General features: G+C 50.4%; 1 protein-coding gene across 1 annotated transcript in view; it reads left to right on the top strand.

Annotated features, from left to right (window-relative positions):
* Positions 1–13,513, top strand: part of LOC147101490 (solute carrier family 15 member 1-like) — a 171,476-nt gene extending 157,963 nt beyond the window's left edge. Inside the window, exons 18-20 of the mRNA XM_085966025.1 lie at positions 5,220–5,351; positions 8,584–8,691; positions 13,291–13,513. Of these exons, the coding sequence (XP_085822151.1) occupies positions 5,220–5,351; positions 8,584–8,691; positions 13,291–13,503 (453 nt within the window). The 3' untranslated portion in view covers positions 13,504–13,513. The remainder of the gene's footprint in view (positions 1–5,219; positions 5,352–8,583; positions 8,692–13,290) is intronic.
* The last annotated feature ends 6,469 nt before the right edge of the window (positions 13,514–19,982 follow it).

Raw genomic sequence — 19,982 nt, 5'->3', positions numbered from 1 at the left:
TCTAGGGAATGTGGCCGGCCAAGTGGAAAAAGTGCTAGTAGGTGAGCACTTTGGTGATAGTGACCATAATATGGTAAGATTTAAGGTGGTCATGGAAAAGGACAGGGATGGGCCGGAAATAAAGGTTCTAAATTGGGGGAAGGCCGATTTTAATAGGATAAGGCAGGATCTGGCCAAAATGGACTGGGATCAGCTACTTGTAGGAAAATCCGCATCGGAGCAATGGGAGGCTTTCAGAAGGGAGATTGAGATCATACAATGGCAACATGTTCCCGTAAAGGTCAAGGGTGGTTCCAAAAACCACAGGGAACCTTGGATGTCAGGGGATATACGAGAATGGATTAGGAAAAAAAGGAGGGCTTTTGGTAGGTACAAAAGGCTAAAGACGGAGGAAGCCCTAGAGGAGTACAAAAAGTGCAGGGGGATACTTAAAAAAGAAATTAGGAGATCAAGGAGGGGCCATGAAATAACACTGGCGAGCAAAATAAAGGAAAATCCGAAGATGTTTTATAAGTATATTAAGGGTAAGAGGATAACTAGGGAAAAAATAGGGCCCATTAGGGACAAAAGTGGCAATCTGTGTGTGGAGCCGGAAGATGTAGGAGGGGTTCTAAATGAATTTTTTGCATCTGTTTTCACTATGGAGAAGGACGGTGTAGACATAGAAATAGGGCGGGGGGACTGTGATATGCTCGAACATATTAACATCGAGAGGGAGGAGGTATTGGCGGTTTTAGCTGGCCTAAAAATGGATAAATCCCCAGGCCCGGATGAAATGTATCCCAGGCTGCTGTGTGAGGCAAAGGAGGAGATTGCGGGGGCTCTAACACATATATTCAGGACCTCTCTGGCCACAGGGGATGTGCCAGAGGACTGGAGAACCGTTAATGTAGTACCATTATTCAAGAAGGGTAGTAGGGAAAAACCGGGGAACTACAGGCCAGTGAGCCTAACATCAGTGGTAGGAAAATTATTGGAAAAAATCCTGAGGGACAAAATTTGTCTCCACTTGGAGAGGCAAGGATTAATCAGGGATAGTCAACATGGCTTTGTCAAGGGAAGATCATGTCTGACTAATTTGATTGAATTTTTTGAGGGGGTGACTAGGTGTGTGGATGAGGGTAACGCAGTGGATGTGGTATACATGGATTTCAGTAAGGCCTTTGATAAAGTCCCGCACAGGAGACTGGTCAAGAAGGTAAGAGCCCATGGAATCCAGGGTGCCTTGGCACATTGGATACAAAACTGGCTTAGTGGCAGAAGGCAGAGGGTGATGGTCGAAGGTTGTTTTTGTGACTGGAAGCCTGTGGCCAGTGGGGTACCACAGGGATCGGTGCTGGGTCCCTTGCTGTTTGTGGTCTACATTAATGACTTGGATATGAATGTAAAGGGTATGATCAGTAAGTTCGTGGATGATACAAAAATTGGTAGGGTGGTAAATAGCGAGGAGGGTAGCCTCAGTCTGCAGGACGATATAGATGGGTTGGTCAGATGGGCGGAACAGTGGCAAATGGAATTTAACCCGGAAAAGTGCGAGGTGATGCACTTTGGGGGGACTAACAAGGCAAAGGAATACACAATGAATGGAAAGACCCTAGGCAAGACGGACGGTCAGAGGGATCTGGGTGTGCAAGTACACAGATCCCTGAAGGCGGCGGAACAGGTGGATAAGGTGGTAAAAAAGGCATATGGGATACTTGCCTTCATTAGCCGAGGCATTGAATATAAGAGCAAGGAGGTTATGATGGAGCTGTATAAAACACTGGTTAGGCCACAGCTGGAATACTGTGTGCAGTTCTGGTCGCCACACTACAGGAAGGATGTGATCGCGTTAGAGAGGGTGCAGAGGAGGTTCACCAGGATGTTACCAGGGCTGGAGCGCTTCGGCTATGAAGAGAGACTGGGCAGATTGGGTTTGTTTTCCTTGGAGCAGAGGAGGCTGAGGGGGGACATGATTGAGGTGTACAAAATTATGAGGGGCATAGATAGGATGGATGCTGAGGAGCTTTTTCCCTTAGTAGAGGGGTCAATAACTAGGGGGCATAGATTCAAGGTAAAGGGCGGGAGGTTTAGAGGGGATTTGAGAAAGAACTTTTTCACCCAGAGGGTGGTTGGAGTCTGGAACTCACTGCCTGAAAGGGTTGTGGAGGCAGAAACCCTCACAACATTTAAGAAGCATTCGGATGTGCACTTGAAATGCCATAGCATACAAGGCTACGGGCCAAATGCTGGAATATGGGATTAGATTAGGCAGGGCTTGATGGCCGGCGCAGACACGATGGGCCGAAGGGCCTCTATCCGTGCTGTATTACTCTATGACTCTATGACTCTATTTGAACTGAGAGCTCACTAGAAAGCAGATTTAGTCTTCCTAAACTCATTTCACTAACTTTCATGGCAACAGTTTGGGCTGGATTTGTATCTAGGTAAAAGGACAAGTGTCTAACCCACTGTCTCATCCAACACCCCCAGTCATGGCACCTTTGAATGTTGATTAAGTATTCTTCTCCTTAATCATTAGACCATGGCCAAAATAACTGCAGGTGGGGCGAAGTGTTACTGAACTCCGCTACACACAGGAGATGAGGCGATAACAAAAGCTCAGCATCTGAATTACAAGGTGCAGACACGGAATTATCTCTTAAAAAGTATGGAATTCATTGGATCAAGTGGTATTTTCGGCTCTTGGATAATAACATACAAAACAAAACCTGGACGACTCGTCTGCAGGCGCAATCGTGCATAAATCTGATTTATTTTCCTGTGTTTCTCTTGCATTTGTGTGAAACCCGAGACTGTCGATCGTCAACAAGAAGTGAAAGAATCGTATTTTGAGTGTGGGGATGGTGGTCAGGGCTGGGTCACTGAGTGGGGGGATGAAGGTGCCATCTCAGTTAAGAACTGTGCCAAGCAGGTGAGGGCTGGGCAGTGATTGGAGACGGCAATGTTTGACCGCAGGGGTGAGGGTAGGGAGCGGGAAATCAGTAGGGCTGCTATCACATGTATAAATGGCACTGGCAGAGGTCTAGAAATGAACGGCCTTTGCATTTAGCTTAACTCTGCCTTTCCGTTAGTCTCTTGTTTGTTGACTTGCTTTTTCCAAATAAAAACTGATCTTCAAACATATCTGGATTTTCTTTGGAGCTCCATCCCTCCGCCAGGATTTTCTCCCAGGTTTTTGATGCTAAAAATAGAAACTGAAAAAACACTCCCCTCACCCAAAAAAAACCAGGTTTTAAAATTGGCGAAAAAAAATGACTTTGAAGGTCCTCATGGTCAACAAGTGCGATTTAAAGCTCGAATCAAGGTCGAACGGGACATCTTGTTGAGCAGCCTGTGTGGGTGGAGCGAGATGGAGTCAGTGGCAAGGGAGCAGAGTTTGTAGTGAAAATGATGGCTTTGGCCTCCCCAGTAATGAGATGGAAGAAGTTGCATAGAAATACATAGGGCCGTATTTTGCGACCCCTACGGGTGCGTACGAGGTGCACATGCGCCCATAGGGGCCACGCAAGGGCCGGGTTTAGGCATGTGAAGCGCATGCGCTGAAACCCAGCACTTGCGATCTGTGATCCGTGGGAGATGGGCCTCTGCGGGGGGAGAGTTGCGCTATTTGCACAACTTCCGCCCGTTGAAAGCCTGTCAAATTCCTACGCCTGCTTTTACCAGCATAAGAGTTTAAAAAAATAGAAAAATAAAATGTTATCACTCACAGAATCACAGAAACCCCACAGTGCAGATAGAGGCCATTTCGGCCCATCGAGCCTGCACCGACACATATCCCACCTGATCCCCGTAACCCCTACACCAACACATATCCCACCCTATCCCAGTAACCCCACGTATTTAATCCCCCCTAACACTAAGGGTCAATTTATCATAGCCAATCAACCTAACCTGCACATCTTTGGACTGTGGGAGGAAACCGGAGCACCCGGAGGAAACCCACGCAAACACGGGGAGAATGTGCAAACTCCACACAGACAGTCACCCGAGGCCGGATTCGAACCCGGGTCCCTGGCGCTGTGAGGCAACAGTGCTAACCACTATGCCACCGTGCTGCCACTCATTTATAAATTAAAAATATTCTTCAAAAAGGTAAGTTTATTTTTACCCCTGTAAAAACATTAAATTTTTGGGGGAAAAAATTTAATTTTTGTTTAAAATATTTAATTAAATGGCATTTTAATTCATTTTACATATGTAATGTTTTTTAAAAATGTATTTCATGTGTTGGTGTATTTTTTAAGTGATCCCCATTCATACTTTTGTCAGTTCTGCACATACGGACCTGTCAAAAGTATGAATGGGGATTCTCTTCTTTTATTGGTTGGGCCGGCCCACGTGATCCCGGGGCGCCTACGAACCGCCTGCGCCCCGGGATACGCGGGGCTCTGCTCGCGCAGGCCCAGGAGCGCAAGCCGCCACTCCTCCCGGGACATTTTGCAGGCCGGAGGCGTCCGCGAAGCCTCTGATTGCAAATGTTGGCCCACAGTATTTACAGCACAGAAACAGGCCATTCGGCCCAACCTGTCTATGCCAGTATTTATGCGCCACTCGCGCCTCCTCCCACCCTGCTTCATCTCACCCTATCAGCAAATCCATATATTCCTTTCTCCCTCGTGTGTTTATCCAGCTTTCCCTTAAATGCATCTACGCCAGTCGCCTCAGCCACTCCCTGTGGTAGCGAGTTCCACATTCTCACCATTCTCTGAGTAAAGAAGTTTCTCCAGAATTCCTTACCAGATTTATTAGTGACTATCTTATATTTATGGTCCCTAGTTTTGGCCTCCCCCACAAGTGGAAACATCTTCTGTATGTTTACCCCGTCAAACCCTCTCATAATTTCAAAGACCTTTATCAGGTCACCTCTCAGCCTTTTTTCTAGAAAAAGTTGTGACTGACCCAGGTCTTGATGTCAGACAGACAGTCTGACAGTATGAAGGAGTCGAGGGAAGTGGTGGCGAGATAGAGCTGGGTGTCATCAGTGTATGTGTGAAAACTGTCCCTATGCCTGCAGATGATGTCGCTGAGGGTTCAGGAGACCCTGAATGTATTTCTGGTGGGAAAAGCGATTGAGAACTATGGAGAGGAGGTGGATAGATGGGTTGAAATCAACCAAAAAAGGGATGGGTTTGTCGGTGCTGATGGCTTTTTCGTGTTCCCACTAATTTTTATGTTCTTGTGTTCTATGAGTGAGTGATGATCTTTCTCTTTGCCAGGTCACTATGCAGTTGAACATTGATAATTGGCCAAAGACTGTCTCAGTGCTATGGCAGATTCCTCAGTACCTGGTAATCTCAATGTCTGAGATACTGTTTTCAGTGACTGGACTACACCTGGCTTACACTCAGGTAATGACAAGATCAAAGGGTTTCATTTACAAAGATGCTACATGCTCTGATTTTGCTTACATAGGTCAACTCATGTCACCCATTAGCAAGTAAATAAACCAAGAACTGAGCTCAACAGAGGCCTTTTCTTTGAGTATCTCCCCTGTATTATAACTTTGTGTTGAAAGTTCTTCGATTGCAGTGAAGGACCTGGAACCTCAGGGATTTCTCCGCAGATGTAGGAACAGGAGGAGGCCATTCAGCCACTCGAGCCTGTTCCGCCATTCAGTTAGATCATGGCCGATCTGAATCTTAACTCCATTTACCCGCTTTGGTTCCGTAACCCCTGCCTCCATCAGCATTTTAAACGTGGCAGCGTTTCAGCCCATGTGTCAGCTCATTGCACAAGAAAAATCCACTTTTTTCACTGTGATGGGACTGTTGTCAGTGTCAATCAATCGGATCAGTTGTAGGACGGGGCCTGATGCTGTCAGAACCAGATTGGTTGGAGGCCTGAACTGAAGCCTGGCAGACCCAATCAATCAGACTTCCCTCCACTGTTCAAACTTCAGGCAAGAAAAGGTTTTAAAATGAGCAGATGGTTTCTGCCTGTCATAGTTCGCAGGTGTGTTTATTTAGTGCTGGTCCTCAAATAAGTTATATCCAATAAGCTGCTAAAGTGAAGATTTGGAAAACATTTTTTTTCAAAGGAACTTTCCAAGGCATGTCTGTCTGTTGTCTAATGAGAAGGTTTATTTTCTCAAAGACTGATTATAGCTCCATTTCTGGGATAAAGAGAATGTTCCCTGCTTTATTTGAGCAGTCCTGTCACGGTACTTGTGGAATTTTTGGGGAATTGGAGAGAAAATAGGGAGTAGGTTTGGAGCAGTGATAAGTTGTAATTCATTAAAAAAAAACTATAGATGTTCCCTTATTTAGGACATTAGTACAGCGTCTCGCTGGGATGTGTGGTGCAGGGCCTGGCCTGTTTGAGGTTGAGTGCCGCACCTGGTTCTGAAACTTTGAAAGCCTTTTTCAGTCCGTTTAATCCTTCATGATTGAAGTCCTTTCTTACTATACTGAGGAGAGACCGGGCACTTTCCATTTACAGCAGTCAATATCCACAGGGAAATGTGAGCAGTGACATTCACAATCAGCAAGTGTGTAATAGATTGCAAACCTTGTACCATTGGCAACTAGCCAAACACTCCTGAGCACCCCCCGCCCCTCTTCCATGCACACTGCTTTTTTCCTCAGTGATTGCAGGGCAAGAAAATAACTCTTTTTTGACAGGACCAAGAGGGTAACATAGGCTGGATATCACTGTCCTATCTTCACACTCTTCCCTTGAAGAATATTGTGAAGCAGCGGAAGGAGTCGTAGGCTGATCAACAGTCTGACAGCCCCGATGTGAACATGGCCGTAACCCTCTTTAGACCAGCTGATAGGATGGTTAGTCCTGTACGTTGATACACAACCAGGGTGGTGGGGTATTATATTGCCGCACTGTGGAGGAATCAAACTGACCTACTGCCCTTGCCGTCACTGGGAGCTGGGGGATAATTGAGATTGAAGTTTAATGTTCTCATTTGGAAGGGGTAGGTATCCAATGTATCCAATGCTAAGATTCTGGTTGGAGGATAGAATTGACATTAGTGCATGGGTCTGTGATCCCCTTTTGGGGGAGAAATTCAGTATCGCCCCGTTTGGGGCGCCATTATCAGCCGGGCGCAAAGTTTAGCGCCCGGCGCTAATTATCACGTCCGACTGCAAACTTGGCTTCTATCGCCCCTGGAGGTGATTGGAGCGCTAAATCAGGCGCTTCACACCTCTCTTAAGGCGCTAACAAAGCAACCAAATCTTTCCCCCTTTGTCCCCAATGTACAGTTAAATTGATCCCTCATTATTTATAATGCCAAGTTATTGTGGTCAATCGAAACACCAGCATAATAATTACCTGCTGTAGGTTGGAATTGATCTACTGTTCGATGTCTCATAGCGATCTACAAAACGCCATTGCAGTGGGCAGCGTAAAAAGGGTCAAGGGAAAGTTAGATGTGATTCTGGGGGATATGAATGAGGGAGAAATAAGAATGGGTTGTTGGCTTCTTGACCTTTTCCCTACTTGTGTTTAAAATGTTAAAAGGATTCGATAGGGTAGATACAGAAAATCAAGAACGGGGGGACACAATCTTAAAATTAGAGCTAGGCCGTTTAGTAGGGAAATCAGGAAACATTTTTTCACACAAATGGTAGTAGGAATCTGGAACTCTCCCCTGAGAGGCTGGGGATGCTGGGGGGCAATTGGTGCTTTCAAGACTGAAATCGATAGATTTTTGTTGGGTAAGGGTATCAAGGGATATAGGGCTAAAAATTGATGGGGCACTAACTTTGCCGGGACACTACTTTTTGTGCCCTGGAAAAATTAGCGCCTCCACACCGGAAATTGAGTGGTTGCGCCCCCAGAGGGAAGCGGGGTGCTACTGGAGGCTCCCCGCATCCCTCTTGGGGCGCTGTGAGTGAATATCGTGGTGCTACGTGCCGCAGCGCCACGCATTGCGGCACGTCGCGCCGTGGTATTGCAGGCCTTCCTCTCCTTCTTAAAGGGGAGGGGCCTTGCGCAGCGCGACCCAGGGCCCAGCTGGGCCCCCGAGGATCGGGAGTGCCGGCAAAAGAGCCCGGCACTCAAGAGAAGTGCCGGACTCTTGGAGCGAAAGCCGGCACTCCCGGGGGGGGGGGGGGGGGGCGCGGGTAAGGAGGCCGGGGACGGGAGCGCAGGCAGGTGCTGGCCGCCCCGCACCTCGCCTTTAAATAGCGCCTCCCCGGCCGCAGGTAGGCCACCCTGACCCCGTTGGATGTAGCGTCCAGTGGTAAGTCAGGGGGCGCTCCCGAAGGTCGCGGCTGAGGCGCGGCGCACGCCGATGACATCATCACCGGCAGTGCAGCGCCATCGGGACGCTATAGGTTAGCGCCGCCGCTAAGCTCCCGCTGAATTTTGCGGGAGGCGTTGGCGGTGCTGCGCCCGGGCGCTAGTTGCTTTACGCCCCGTTAGCGCCCTCTTAGGGCGCTAGCGGGAGGCGCAAAGCAACCGAATTTATACCCCAAAGAGCTAAGGCGGGTAAATGGAGTTGAGGTACAGATAAGCCGTGATCTGGTTGAATGGCGGAGCTTTGTTGAATAAAGGAAAAAGACTTGCATTTATGAATGGGATGATTCTCACTGGTAACAGGTTACTTGTTAATTTATGTTGCAGGCTCCCTCCTCCATGAGGTCTGTGGTGATGGGTGCTTGGTTCCTTACCGTCGGCGTGGGAAATCTCATAGTTGTGGTGGTCGTGGAGTGTACAATTATAACTAATCAGGTACGTGACCCAGGCTCGCCTGCGATGCAACGACAGGGGGTGGGGGGGAATGAATACCAATCCAACCTGAGACAGGCCGCTCAGAACAAAGGGCAGCTGCTTCTGAAGCACATGGCGAGCAGAGACTTGAGAGAGCTGCAAATCCGGCCCTCTGTGGACCTCCGCCTGTGGACTTCTGCCTGTGGACCTCCGCCTGTGGACCTCCGCCTGTTGACCTCCGCCTGTGGACCTCCACTTGTGGACCTCCGCCCGCAAGCCTCTGCTCAGCACTCCTGGGCCAGCAAGACACTGCACTTGGAGCAGCACCTCCAAACATTCATCCTTGTCCTCACTGTCGGGAATACTTTCATCCTGAATTCTGGCTGGTATTTAGCTCCGCTTCATTTCTGTCCTATTCATTTTCTGGAAATAGGTTCGATTGAACGCAGTTAGCGACAACTGGTGAGATCGCTCAGGGTGTAAGGAAGGAGGTTATTGATCCCACACGAGATGTCGGGTTTTATTTGCACATACGTGTTGGTTCTGAATTGCTCCTGCCTCAGCCCATTTACTGCTGAAACCCCCATCCATGCTTTTGTTACCTCCAGACGCGACTATTCCACTGCTCTCAAGGCCGGCTTCCCACCTACCACCCTCCGTAAACTTGAGCTCATCCAAAACTCTGCTGCCCCCCCGTGTCCTAATTCACCCATCACCCCTGTGCTCGCTGATTTACATTGGCTCCCGGTCCGGTAATGCCTTGTTTTTAAAATTCTCATCCTTGTGTTCAAATACCTCCATGGTCTCGTCTCTCCCTACCTCTGTAATCCCCTCCAGCCCTACAACCCTCCCAGATCGCTGCACTCCTCCAATTCTGGCCTCTTGCGCATCCATAGTTTTCATCACTCCACCGTTGGCGGCCGTGCCTTCAGCACTAGGCTCTAAGCTTTGGAATTCCCTCCGTAAACCTCTCTGACTCTACCTCTCTACCTCTCTCCTCCTTTAAGACACTCCTCAGAACCTTATCTCTTTGACCAAGTCACCTGTCCTAATATCATCACTTGTGGCTCAGTGCCAATTATTTTTTGATAACGCTCCTGTGAAGCGACTTGGGACATTGTTGCAATGGGAATTCAGCTCCCTATCAGTCAGCCTCAGAGACTGCTGGCACCAGAATCTCGGATGGATGGACTGAACCAAAGGATGGTCAATTCTACCCAATAATTACTGTCATTTTGTGTACGCTTTCTGCCTTATTTCTTCTTCCACTCCTTCCAGGAACCTGAAGTAAGACACAAAAGGGAGGCCTTGTATGCAGCGGGGCCTGGGGAACCCACATACTGTCACTACCTACCTTCCCAAGAACAATACACTACTGTGTGCCCCGATGGGGGAATTACAAAGAAACAGGTCATTCAGCCCAACAAGTCTATGCCAGAGTTCATGCTCCACTCGAGCCTCCTCCCACCTCTCTTTATCTAACCCGATCAGCATATCCTTCTATTCCTTTCTCCCTCATGTACTTATCTAGCTTCCCCTTAAATGCATCGATGCTATTTGCCTCGACCACTCCTTCTCACCACTCTCTGGGTGAAGATGTTTCCCCTGAATTCCCTATTGGATTTATTAGTGACTGTCTTATATTTATGGCCCCGAGTCCTGGACTCCGCCACAAGTGGAAACATCTTCTCTACGTCCACCCTATTGAACTGCTTGATAATTTTAAAGCCCTCTATCAGGTCACCCCTCAGCCTTCTCTATTCTAGAGAAAAGAGTTTTCAGTCATTCCAGATAGGTATAACCTTTCCGTTCTGGTATCATCCTTATAAATCTTAATTGCACCTTCTCCACTGCCTCTATATCCTGTTTGTAATATGGAGACCAGAACTGTGCACAGTGCTCCAAGTGTCGTCTAACCAAAGTTCTATATAAGTTGAACATAACTTCTCTGCTTTTCAATGCTAGTCTAGAAATGAACCCCAGTGCTTTGTTTGCGAGTTTTATGGCCTTATTAACCTTGTCGCTACTTTTAATGATTTGTGTATCTGTACCCCTGATCCCTCTGCTCCCCTACCCCATTTAGACTCTTATTTCCCAAGGAGTAGATGGCCTCCTTATTTCTCCTACCAAAATGCACCACCTCACACTTATCTATATTAAAGTTAATTTGCTATTTACACGCGGTTTCCTCATGTGAGACGGTCGAATAGTTTCCAAAGAACAAAAAACTTCTTGCTCAGATTTTGTGTTGACGGGTAAGTCAGGGCAGTGTTTGCACATGGTCAGTCAGTCTGTGCTTCTGTACAGCCTGACAACATCGTGAGTTATATGTGAGGAAGGTAACGTAACATTTTAAAATTACAGGATGACTAACTTGTACCATTGAAAATTAGGTCACTTTTTTGGGTATTGAAGGTGGGAAGGTGTTATATACACAGTTGTTGCGGTGCGGGGACTGTACTCTGAGGAGCACACTCATCTTGTCTTCACATGCTTCTGTTCTCCCCTGCCTCCAAGATCGCAGCTCCCACTTCCTCACTCCCCTACCCCAGGCCCCCACTCCACTCTCCCTGACCCCTGGTCTCCCCTCTCCCTGACCCCAGGCCCCCATTCCCCTCTCCCTGACCCCTGGTCTCCCCTCTCCCTGACCCCTGGTCTCCCCTCTCCCTGACCCCAGGCCCCCACTCCCACCTCCCTGACCCCTGGTCTCCCCTCTCCCTGACCCCAGGCCCCCACTCCCATCTCCCTGACCCCTGGTCTCCCCTCTCCCTGACCCCTGGTCTCCCCTCTCCCTGACCCCTGGTCTCCCCTTTCCCTGACCCCTGGTCTCCCCTCTCCCTGACCTCTGGCCTCCCACTCCCATCTCCCTGACCCCCGGTCTCCCCTCTCTCTGACCCCAGGCCCCCACTCCCCTCTCCCTGACCCCTGGTCTCCCCTCTCCCTGACCCCTGGTCTCCCCTCTCCCTGACCCCTGGTCTCCCCTCTCCCTGACCCCAGGCCCCCACTCCCCTCTCCCTGACCCCTGGTCTCCCTGACCCCTGGTCTCCCCTCTCCCTGACCCCTGGTCTCCCCTTTCCCTGACCCCTGGTCTCCCCTCTCCCTGACCTCTGGCCTCCCACTCCCATCTCCCTGACCCCCGGTCTCCCCTCTCTCTGACCCCAGGCCCCCACTCCCATCTCCCTGACCCCTGGTCTCCCCTCTCCCTGACCCCTGGTCTCCCCTCTCCCTGACCCCTGGTCTCCCCTCTCCCTGACCCCTGGTCTCCCCTCTCCCTGACCTCTGGCCTCCCACTCCCATCTCCCTGACCCCCGGGCTCCCCTCTCCCTGACCCCTGGTCTCACCTCTCCCTGACCCCTGGTCTCCCCTCTCCCTGACCCCCGGTCTCCCCTCTCCCTGACCCCCGGTCTCCCCTCTCTCTGACCCCTGGTCTCCCCTCTCCCTGACCCCCGGTCTCCCCTCTCTCTGACCCCTGGTCTCCCCTCTCCCTGACCCCCGGTCTCCCCTCTCCCTGACCCCTGGTCTCCCCTCTCTCTGACCCCCGGTCTCCCCTCTCCCTGACCTCTGGCCTCCCCTCTCTCTGGCCCCTGGTCTCCCCTCTCTCTGACCCCTGGTCTCCCCTCTCCCTGACCCCTGGTCACCCCTCAGTCTGACCCCCGGTCTCCCCTCTCTCTGACCCCCGGTCTCCCCTCTCTCTGACCCCTGGTCTCCCCTCTCCCTGACCCCTGGTCTCCCCTCTCCCTGACCCCTGGTCTCCCCTCTCTCTGACCCCCGGTCTCCCCTCTCTCTGACCCCTGGTCTCCCCTCTCTCTGACCCCTGGTCTCCCCTCTCCCTGACCTCTGGCCTCCCACTCCCATCTCCCTGACCCCTGGTCTCCCCTTTCCCTGACCCCCGGTCTCCCCTCTCTCTGACCCCTGGTCTCCCCTCTCCCTGACCCCTGGTCTCCCCTTTCCCTGACCCCTGGTCTCCCCTCTCTCTGACCCCTGGTCTCCCCTTTCCCTGACCCCTGGTCTCCCCTCGCTCTGACCCCTGGTCTCCCCTCTCTCTGACCCCTGGTCTCCCCTTTCCCTGACCCCTGGCCTCCCTTCTCCCTGACCCCTGGTCTCCCTGACCCCTGGTCTCCCCTTTCCCTGACCCCTGGTCTCCCCTCTCCCTGACCCCTGGTCTCCCCTCTCCCTGACCCTTGGTTTTCCAAGCTCCCGGTCTCCCAATCCGTGTTTGTGTGTCATGCTGACAGTTGGTGTAAATTGTAAACAGGTCCTGCTCCAAGGGGACACGACGTGTTGACTGCTGGGTGAATCCTAGATTTTATCTGTGAAGTGGGGAGAAGGTGGTGTCTAATATATGGGTCGTCTTATATACTAGTATATGTGATAAATACACTCTAGACTTCCTTTAGCTGACGACTCCTTTTAACTTGTAGCTTTGGTTTGGCTCCAGCTAAAAGGAAATCACTTTTACTATTCCTAGTTCACTTTAGCATTCACCAAGTGCTCGGTTGTACAATCAGAGAACACAGCACAGAAGGGGGGCTATTTGCCCAGTGCCCTGTACAAGACGCATGGATCCCTGGTTCTTAAGCTTCACTAATGCGTCTTACTTTCTTTCTCTCCTGTCAACAGGCGACGGAGTTCTTCCTGTTCACCGTGCTCATGGGGCTGATTTCACTGATCTTCATCGCCACGACAAGGTTTTATAAACATCACCCGATTGATACCGGAGGCACTGCCCTCGGTGAGCCCGGCAAAGAGAATGAATCTGATGGGCTGAATTCAAAGTTAAAGAGACCTGCAACTTACACAAGTGAAGAGCACAAAACCCAACCCAACAGGTAGATCCTCAGAAAACAAATGGGCCGCTCGTCCAGAACCTTCCAAACCACAAGGAGACTAAGTGGAATTCAGCAAGGGTGTGGATGTGTGTGTTTACGTCATGTGTGCGATTGTGTGTGTGCATGTGTGTACAGATCTTATTTCCCACTCCCATTAAGTTAATTTACCGTAAGCGCTTATTTTAAACAATTTATTGGCCTCGGCCGGCTTCCATATTTAATGGGAGTGTTGAGTTGTGGTGATGTGGAAACTAAGCTGGAGCCAACTGGATCGGAACACAGCTGGATCGGAACACAGCTGGATCGGAACACAGCTGGAACAGGAACACAGCTGGATCGGAACACAGCTGGAACAGGAACACAGCTGGATCGGAACACAGCTGGATCGGAACACAGCTGGATCGGAACACAGCTGGAGCAGGAACAGCTGGAGCAGGAACACAGCTGGATCGGAACACAGCTGGATCGGAACACAGCTGGATTGGAACACAGCTGGATTGGAACACAGCTGGATTGGAACACAGCTGGATCGGAACACAGCTGGAGCAGGAACACAGCTGGATTGGAACACAGCTGGATTGGAACACAGCTGGAGCAGGAACACAGCTGGATCGGAACACAGCTGGATCAGAACACAGCTGGATCGGAACACAGCTGGATTGGAACACAGCTGGATCGGAACACAGCTGGATCAGGAACACAGCTGGATCGGAACACAGCTGGATCGGAACACAGCTGGATTGGAACACAGCTGGATCAGGAACACAGCTGGATTGGAACACAGCTGGAGCAGGAACACAGCTGGATCGGAACACAGCTGGATCGGAACACAGCTGGATCGGAACACAGCTGGAGCAGGAACAGCTGGAGCAGGAACACAGCTGGATCGGAACACAGCTGGATCGGAACACAGCTGGAGCAGGAACACAGCTGGAGCCGGAACACAGCTGGATCGGAACACAGCTGGATTGGAACACAGCTGGATCAGGAACACAGCTGGATCGGAACACAGCTGGATCAGAACACAGCTGGAGCAGGAACAGCTGGAGCAGGAACACAGCTGGAGCAGGAACAGCTGGAGCAGGAACACAGCTGGAGCAGGAACAGCTGGAGCAGGAACAGCTGGAGCAGGCCCTGATCAGGCTCCAAGTGAAAGTGTGAGCTGCAGCAGAGGTGGGCGAGCTCTTGGTCCCTAGAACGACCATCACACTCTGACTGTGTTGGCCTTAGTTTGAGATGAATGATAAACTCAACATGTGCAATAAGGTAGACGTTGCTAAGGAGATTTTCAAAATTACCTCAATTTCTTTTGATGGCACTGAAATCCTGGGAAAGGGGAAAGAAAAACTCTTCACTTGCTGCACTCATAAACATCTCCTATATCTTCAACTCAGTGCCCGAGCCCTGAGTCCATTCATGCTGCCTGCGTCCCACCCAGCTGTTGAAGAGCTGGTGCCTGTAGCATGGCCGCCTGGGACATCCCGATTGTGGGGCCACCACCTCGGAGCAGGCTACTGCCGGAGACCAGGAGGATTGCGATAACCTGAAAGGTGCCTGTAGCATGGCCGCCTGGGACATCCCGATCGTGGGGCCATCACCTCGGAGCAGGTTACTGCCAGAGACCATGAGGATTGTGATAACCTCAAAGGTGCCTGTTTCTATATTGCTATTCGGGTGTGTCTGACGAGGTGACTTTGGACCTATGTTTCCCAAAGCTCTCCACCCCTGGGGTTTTCCTCGCCTCTTGTCTGGGTCTGTTGTGGACTCATTGTTCGAGATTGATTGCTGTGATTAGTCAACAATTTCATTATCATTGTATCATGGGACTACCAGGATAGAAGAAGGCGAACTAGATGGACCTTGGTCATTTCTCGTCTATCAATTCCTGTGTGTCTCGGCTTCAGTGTAGAGTGCTCCCTTCAGCCTCGCATCCAGTGATGATTACCAAGTGCCTGTCTGTTGCAGTTCTCCATGTCAGAATGCAAGAGCCTTCATGTCTACCCATGTTTGGATGACCGGTCCACCAAAAACCCTGCTTGACCAGCTGTCCTACAGGTTGTAGGACCTTTGCTCAGGAATGCCTTGCGCTTGCGGCTTATTAGCTCCTGGATCTCTTGGTCGTTCTCGTCGAACCAGTCTTGGTGTTTCCTGGTCGAGTGACCGAGCGTCTCTTCACAGGTGCTGATTATGGAGGCCTTGAGTGCAGACCAGGCGCTGTGGGCACTCTGTGTCTCTGCATCACTGGGAGTCGTCAGGTTGTTTGTGAGGTGTAGGCTGAATAGGGCTTTCTTAGCAGAGTCTTTGAGTGCTCCAGCATTAGTTTTCCTGTGGCATTGTTTCTGTTGCCGCCGCTGGTTTGGGGCTACATTGATGGAGATGACAGAGCGGATTAGGCGGTGGTCTGTCCAGCAGTCGTCAGCTCCTGTCATGGCGCGGGTGATGCGGACATCCTTGTGGTCCCTCGCTCAGACGATGACGTAGTCCAGCAGGTGCCAGTGCTTGGAACGAGGGTGCAGCCATGAAGCCTTGTACTTGTCTCTCTGACGGAACAAGGTGTTGGTTATGACAAGGCCATGTTCTAAGCACGTCAACGACGAAGTCCAACACCGCCTTCAGTGTGCCAGTGCAGCCTTCGGTCATCTGAGGAAGAGAGTGTTTGAAGACCAGGACCTCAAACCCGGCACTAAGCTCATGGTCTACAGAGCAGCAGTGATACCCGCCCTGCTGTATGCCTCAGAGACATGGACCATGTACAGCAGGCACCTCAAAGCACTGGAGAGGTACCACCAACGCTGCCTCCGCAAGATCCTGCAAATCCATTGGCAGGATAGGCGTACCAACGTCAGTGTTCTTGCTCAGGCCAACATCCCCAGCATCGAAGCTTTGACCACGCTCAATGCGGGTCACATTGTCCGCATGCCCGATACGAGACTCCCAAAGCAAGCGCTCTACTCAGAGCTCCGGCACGGCAAGAGAGCCCCAGGTGGGCAGAGGAAACGCTTCAAGGACACCCTCAAAGCCTCCTTGAAAAAGTGTAACATCCCCACCGACACCTGGGAATACCTGGCCCAAGACCGCACAAAGTGGAGGAGAAGCATCCGGGAAGGCGCCGAACACCTCGAGTCTCTTCGCCGGGAGCAAACGGAAGCCAAGCGCAGGCAGCGCAAGGAGCGCACGTCAACCCAAGCACCCCACCCACCCGCCCCTTCAACCACCGTCTGCCCCACCTGTGACAGAGACTGTAGGTCCCACATTGGACTCATCAGTCACCTGAGAACTCATTTTTAATGTGGAAGCAAGTCATCCTCGGTTCTGAGGGACTGCCTAAGAAGAAGGAAGAGGACCTTTGCTTCACAGGGCCAATCACAGGGCATCTTGCTGGGGCCAAAACTTAGTACTCTGTCTTGCATTTCTCTATGGAAAGGTTCCCTGCTCCTCGGGTTGATTTACAGTCCTCTGGAAACTGCCATCTCCTTCACCAGAGAGGTCACATGTTACAGCAAAGCTTCGCCTGCGGATCTTCAGTCTGATGGCAACAATCATTCTCATTGTCCCCAATACACATCCATTCATGAGGCCACAAGAGCTCATCTAGAGGATGCAGGGGCCCAAGGAAAGTGGAATCCACTTGGCATGTCAAGTGCCTGACGTTACGGGCAGCTCCGCTAGTCCATAATCATGTCCACGCTCTGCAGGCAGGACAACAAACTGGAACCCATTCCTGGCCCCTCAGTCAAGACGCGGTCACTGGTCGCTGAAGCATGTCCTGACGTGCTAGGGCACTGAGTTGAAAATCTAGCCTCAACATTTGGCTGGGTAATATGGCAGCACATGTTCTTGGCCACTTGCCACCCACACGACTGGAAGAGCCACACTGAACTGGTCCAGGAGACATTCAAGACACGGGGGTATTGGAAGATTGACTGCACACACCTCACAGGAACACACAGGCCCAGCAGCTGAACAAGGTCCTCAGTTGTGCATTGAAGGTAGTGTGTGTGAATAGCTATGGAGAACTCTGTGCAGGTGTGTGCATGAAGGGTGTGTGAATAGCACTGGTGTGAGTGAGAGTGTGTATGATTATGTGTGGGTGTGTATGATTATGTGTGGGTATGTGTGGGTATGTATGTGAGTATGAGTGTGTGCGAGTTATGTGAGTGAGTGTGAGAGTCAATGTTCCCTTTAAGCTGCGTGGTCGTGCAGCGCTCCAGGGGTCCCGCGCAGCCGTTGAGACAACTTTAAAATGGAACATAAACGTGCATGTGCGGACTTTTGAATGGGCCGTGCAGCCCGTTAAAGAGGCCGTGCGGCCCAAAAACATTACAGGGAGCATTGCTGAGAGTATGCACATGTGTGCGAGTTGTGTTTGTGTGTGTGTGTGAGAGAGTGAGTGTCCGTCCGTCCTTGTCTGTTCTTGTCAGTCTGACACTGATCCTCTGAATGAATCCTGTGTGAATGATATAGTCACTGCCAGTCCATCGCTCTCTGTGTGTGCTACCTGTTTGTTTTGGACTAATGCTCTAATAATAAAGTGACCAAAATGTACAATGTGCAATAATGCAGATAAAGACAAGTGGTATGTGGTTGATAAGTCCGCACTGATCTGGTTGTTCTCAGGAGATTACTAACCTCACACCCAGTTGTTTGCGCCTCTTAGATACCAGGGAATGTTAAACTGACTGCAGCCAAAGTCTATTCCAGGAAACTTTAATGCAAGCATCCCAGGCAGAAAGCATTCCAACGCCAAAATACCTCCGCTTCTGACAGCCGTCTCTATTGACTTCTTGTTAATAATGTTGATTATTTTATGGGGGGGGGGGGGGGAGAGGAGGGAATGGGAGGGTGACATAGGCCAAAGTGAAACATTTCCATAGAGGGTGCATTTCCTTCACTCAGATACCAAGCTGGGTCACTTTATATAACTTACAAGAGAGAGTTGGCCCAGTCAAGGCTGCACGAGCTGGGGCTCTTCTCTCTGGAAAAGAGAAGACTGAGGGGGAGCCTAGTAGAGGTCTTTAAAATGATGATAGGGTTCGATAGTGTAGACGTAGAGAGGATGATTCTACTTGTGGAGAGTCCCAAACTAGGGGTCATAACTATAAGAGAGTCACTAATAAATCCAATAGGGAATTCAGGAGAAACTTCTTTACCCAGAGAGTGGTGAGAATGTGGAACTTTGCGAATAGCAAAGATACATTTAAGAGGAAGCTAGATAAACACGCGAAGGAGAAAGGAATCGAAGAATATGCTGATAAGGTGAGATGAAGAGGGGTGAGAGGAGGCTCGTGTGGACTAGTTGGGCCGAATGGCCTGTTTCTGTGCTGTAAAATTCAGTGTAATTATGTTGCTCAAACCCCTTCACATGCTTCCTAGAATTCCAGTTAATTGAAGTTGAGGAACGTTCCAACTGAAAAGCAAAAAAACCACAACAAATGTAGATACTGGAAATCTGAACCGAAAATGGCAGAAACACTTAGCAGGCCAGGTGGGGTGTGTGGGGAGAACTGATGATGATGCCCCATTTCTGAACGACAAACGTAAACAGATGCTGACTGACCCGCTGCGAGTTTGCGAAATGTTCTGTTTTACTGGAAGAATTTTCCTGCGGTTTAACGGCTCTGTGGGGGGAGGGGAGGGGAGGGGCACTGTAGCCTGTGTATTTATTGGCTGGGAATTTCCTGGAAGCTGCTCCAGCTTCCGGCCAAGTTAGGGCAGCTTCCAGGAAATTCCTGGCCGTTGTGTTTTCTTGGGCTCTGTGTTTATTACATTAAAGTGGTCCTGCACACTCCGCACGACTCTTTGGCTATTTTCTTTTGGGAGGTGAGGGACCTGAAAAAATACTCCTGGAATTGCTCTCCTGGGGGAGGGGTTGGGGGCGGGGGGTGCAGTGAGGGTTAGGGACTTGCTGCACAATATAAGAACATAAGAATTAGGTGCAGAGTGGACCATATGGCCCCTCGAGCCTGCTCCGCCATTCAATAAGATCATGGCTGATCATCGACCTCAACTCCACTTTCCCGCCCGATCTCCATATCCTTTGATTCCCCTAGAGTACAAAAATCTATCGATCTCAGCCTTGAATATACTCAAAGATTCAGCATCCACAGCCCTCTGGGGCAGAAAATTCCAAATATTCACAACCCTCTGAGTGAAGAAATTCCTCCTCCATCTCAGCGTTAAATGGCCGACCCCTTATCCTGAGACTATGCCCCCTAGTTCTAGACACTCCAGCCAGGGGAAACAGCCTCTCAGCATCTACCCTGTCAATCCCCTTCAGAATCTTGTATGTTTCAAACTCAGTGCCCCTTTCTGCTTCAATCTATGGGATCGTTTGTCCAGGACAGTAGAGCCAGTGGATACGGCCCGCGCTTGAAAAGAAAGAAAGACTTGCATTTATATAGTGCCTTTCACGACCTTAGGGCGTCCCAAAGCGCTTTACAGCCGATGATGTGTCATCACTGTTGTAATGTAGGAAACGCGGGG

The sequence above is a fragment of the Somniosus microcephalus genome, chromosome 24, assembly GCF_052327205.1.
Source record: "Somniosus microcephalus isolate GS21.2 chromosome 24, FLI_Smic_1.0, whole genome shotgun sequence".
In the NCBI taxonomy this organism is placed as follows: Eukaryota; Metazoa; Chordata; class Chondrichthyes; order Squaliformes; family Somniosidae; genus Somniosus; species Somniosus microcephalus.
The sequence above is the reverse complement of the archived record's forward strand: the minus strand, read 5'-3'. Positions and strand labels throughout refer to the sequence as shown.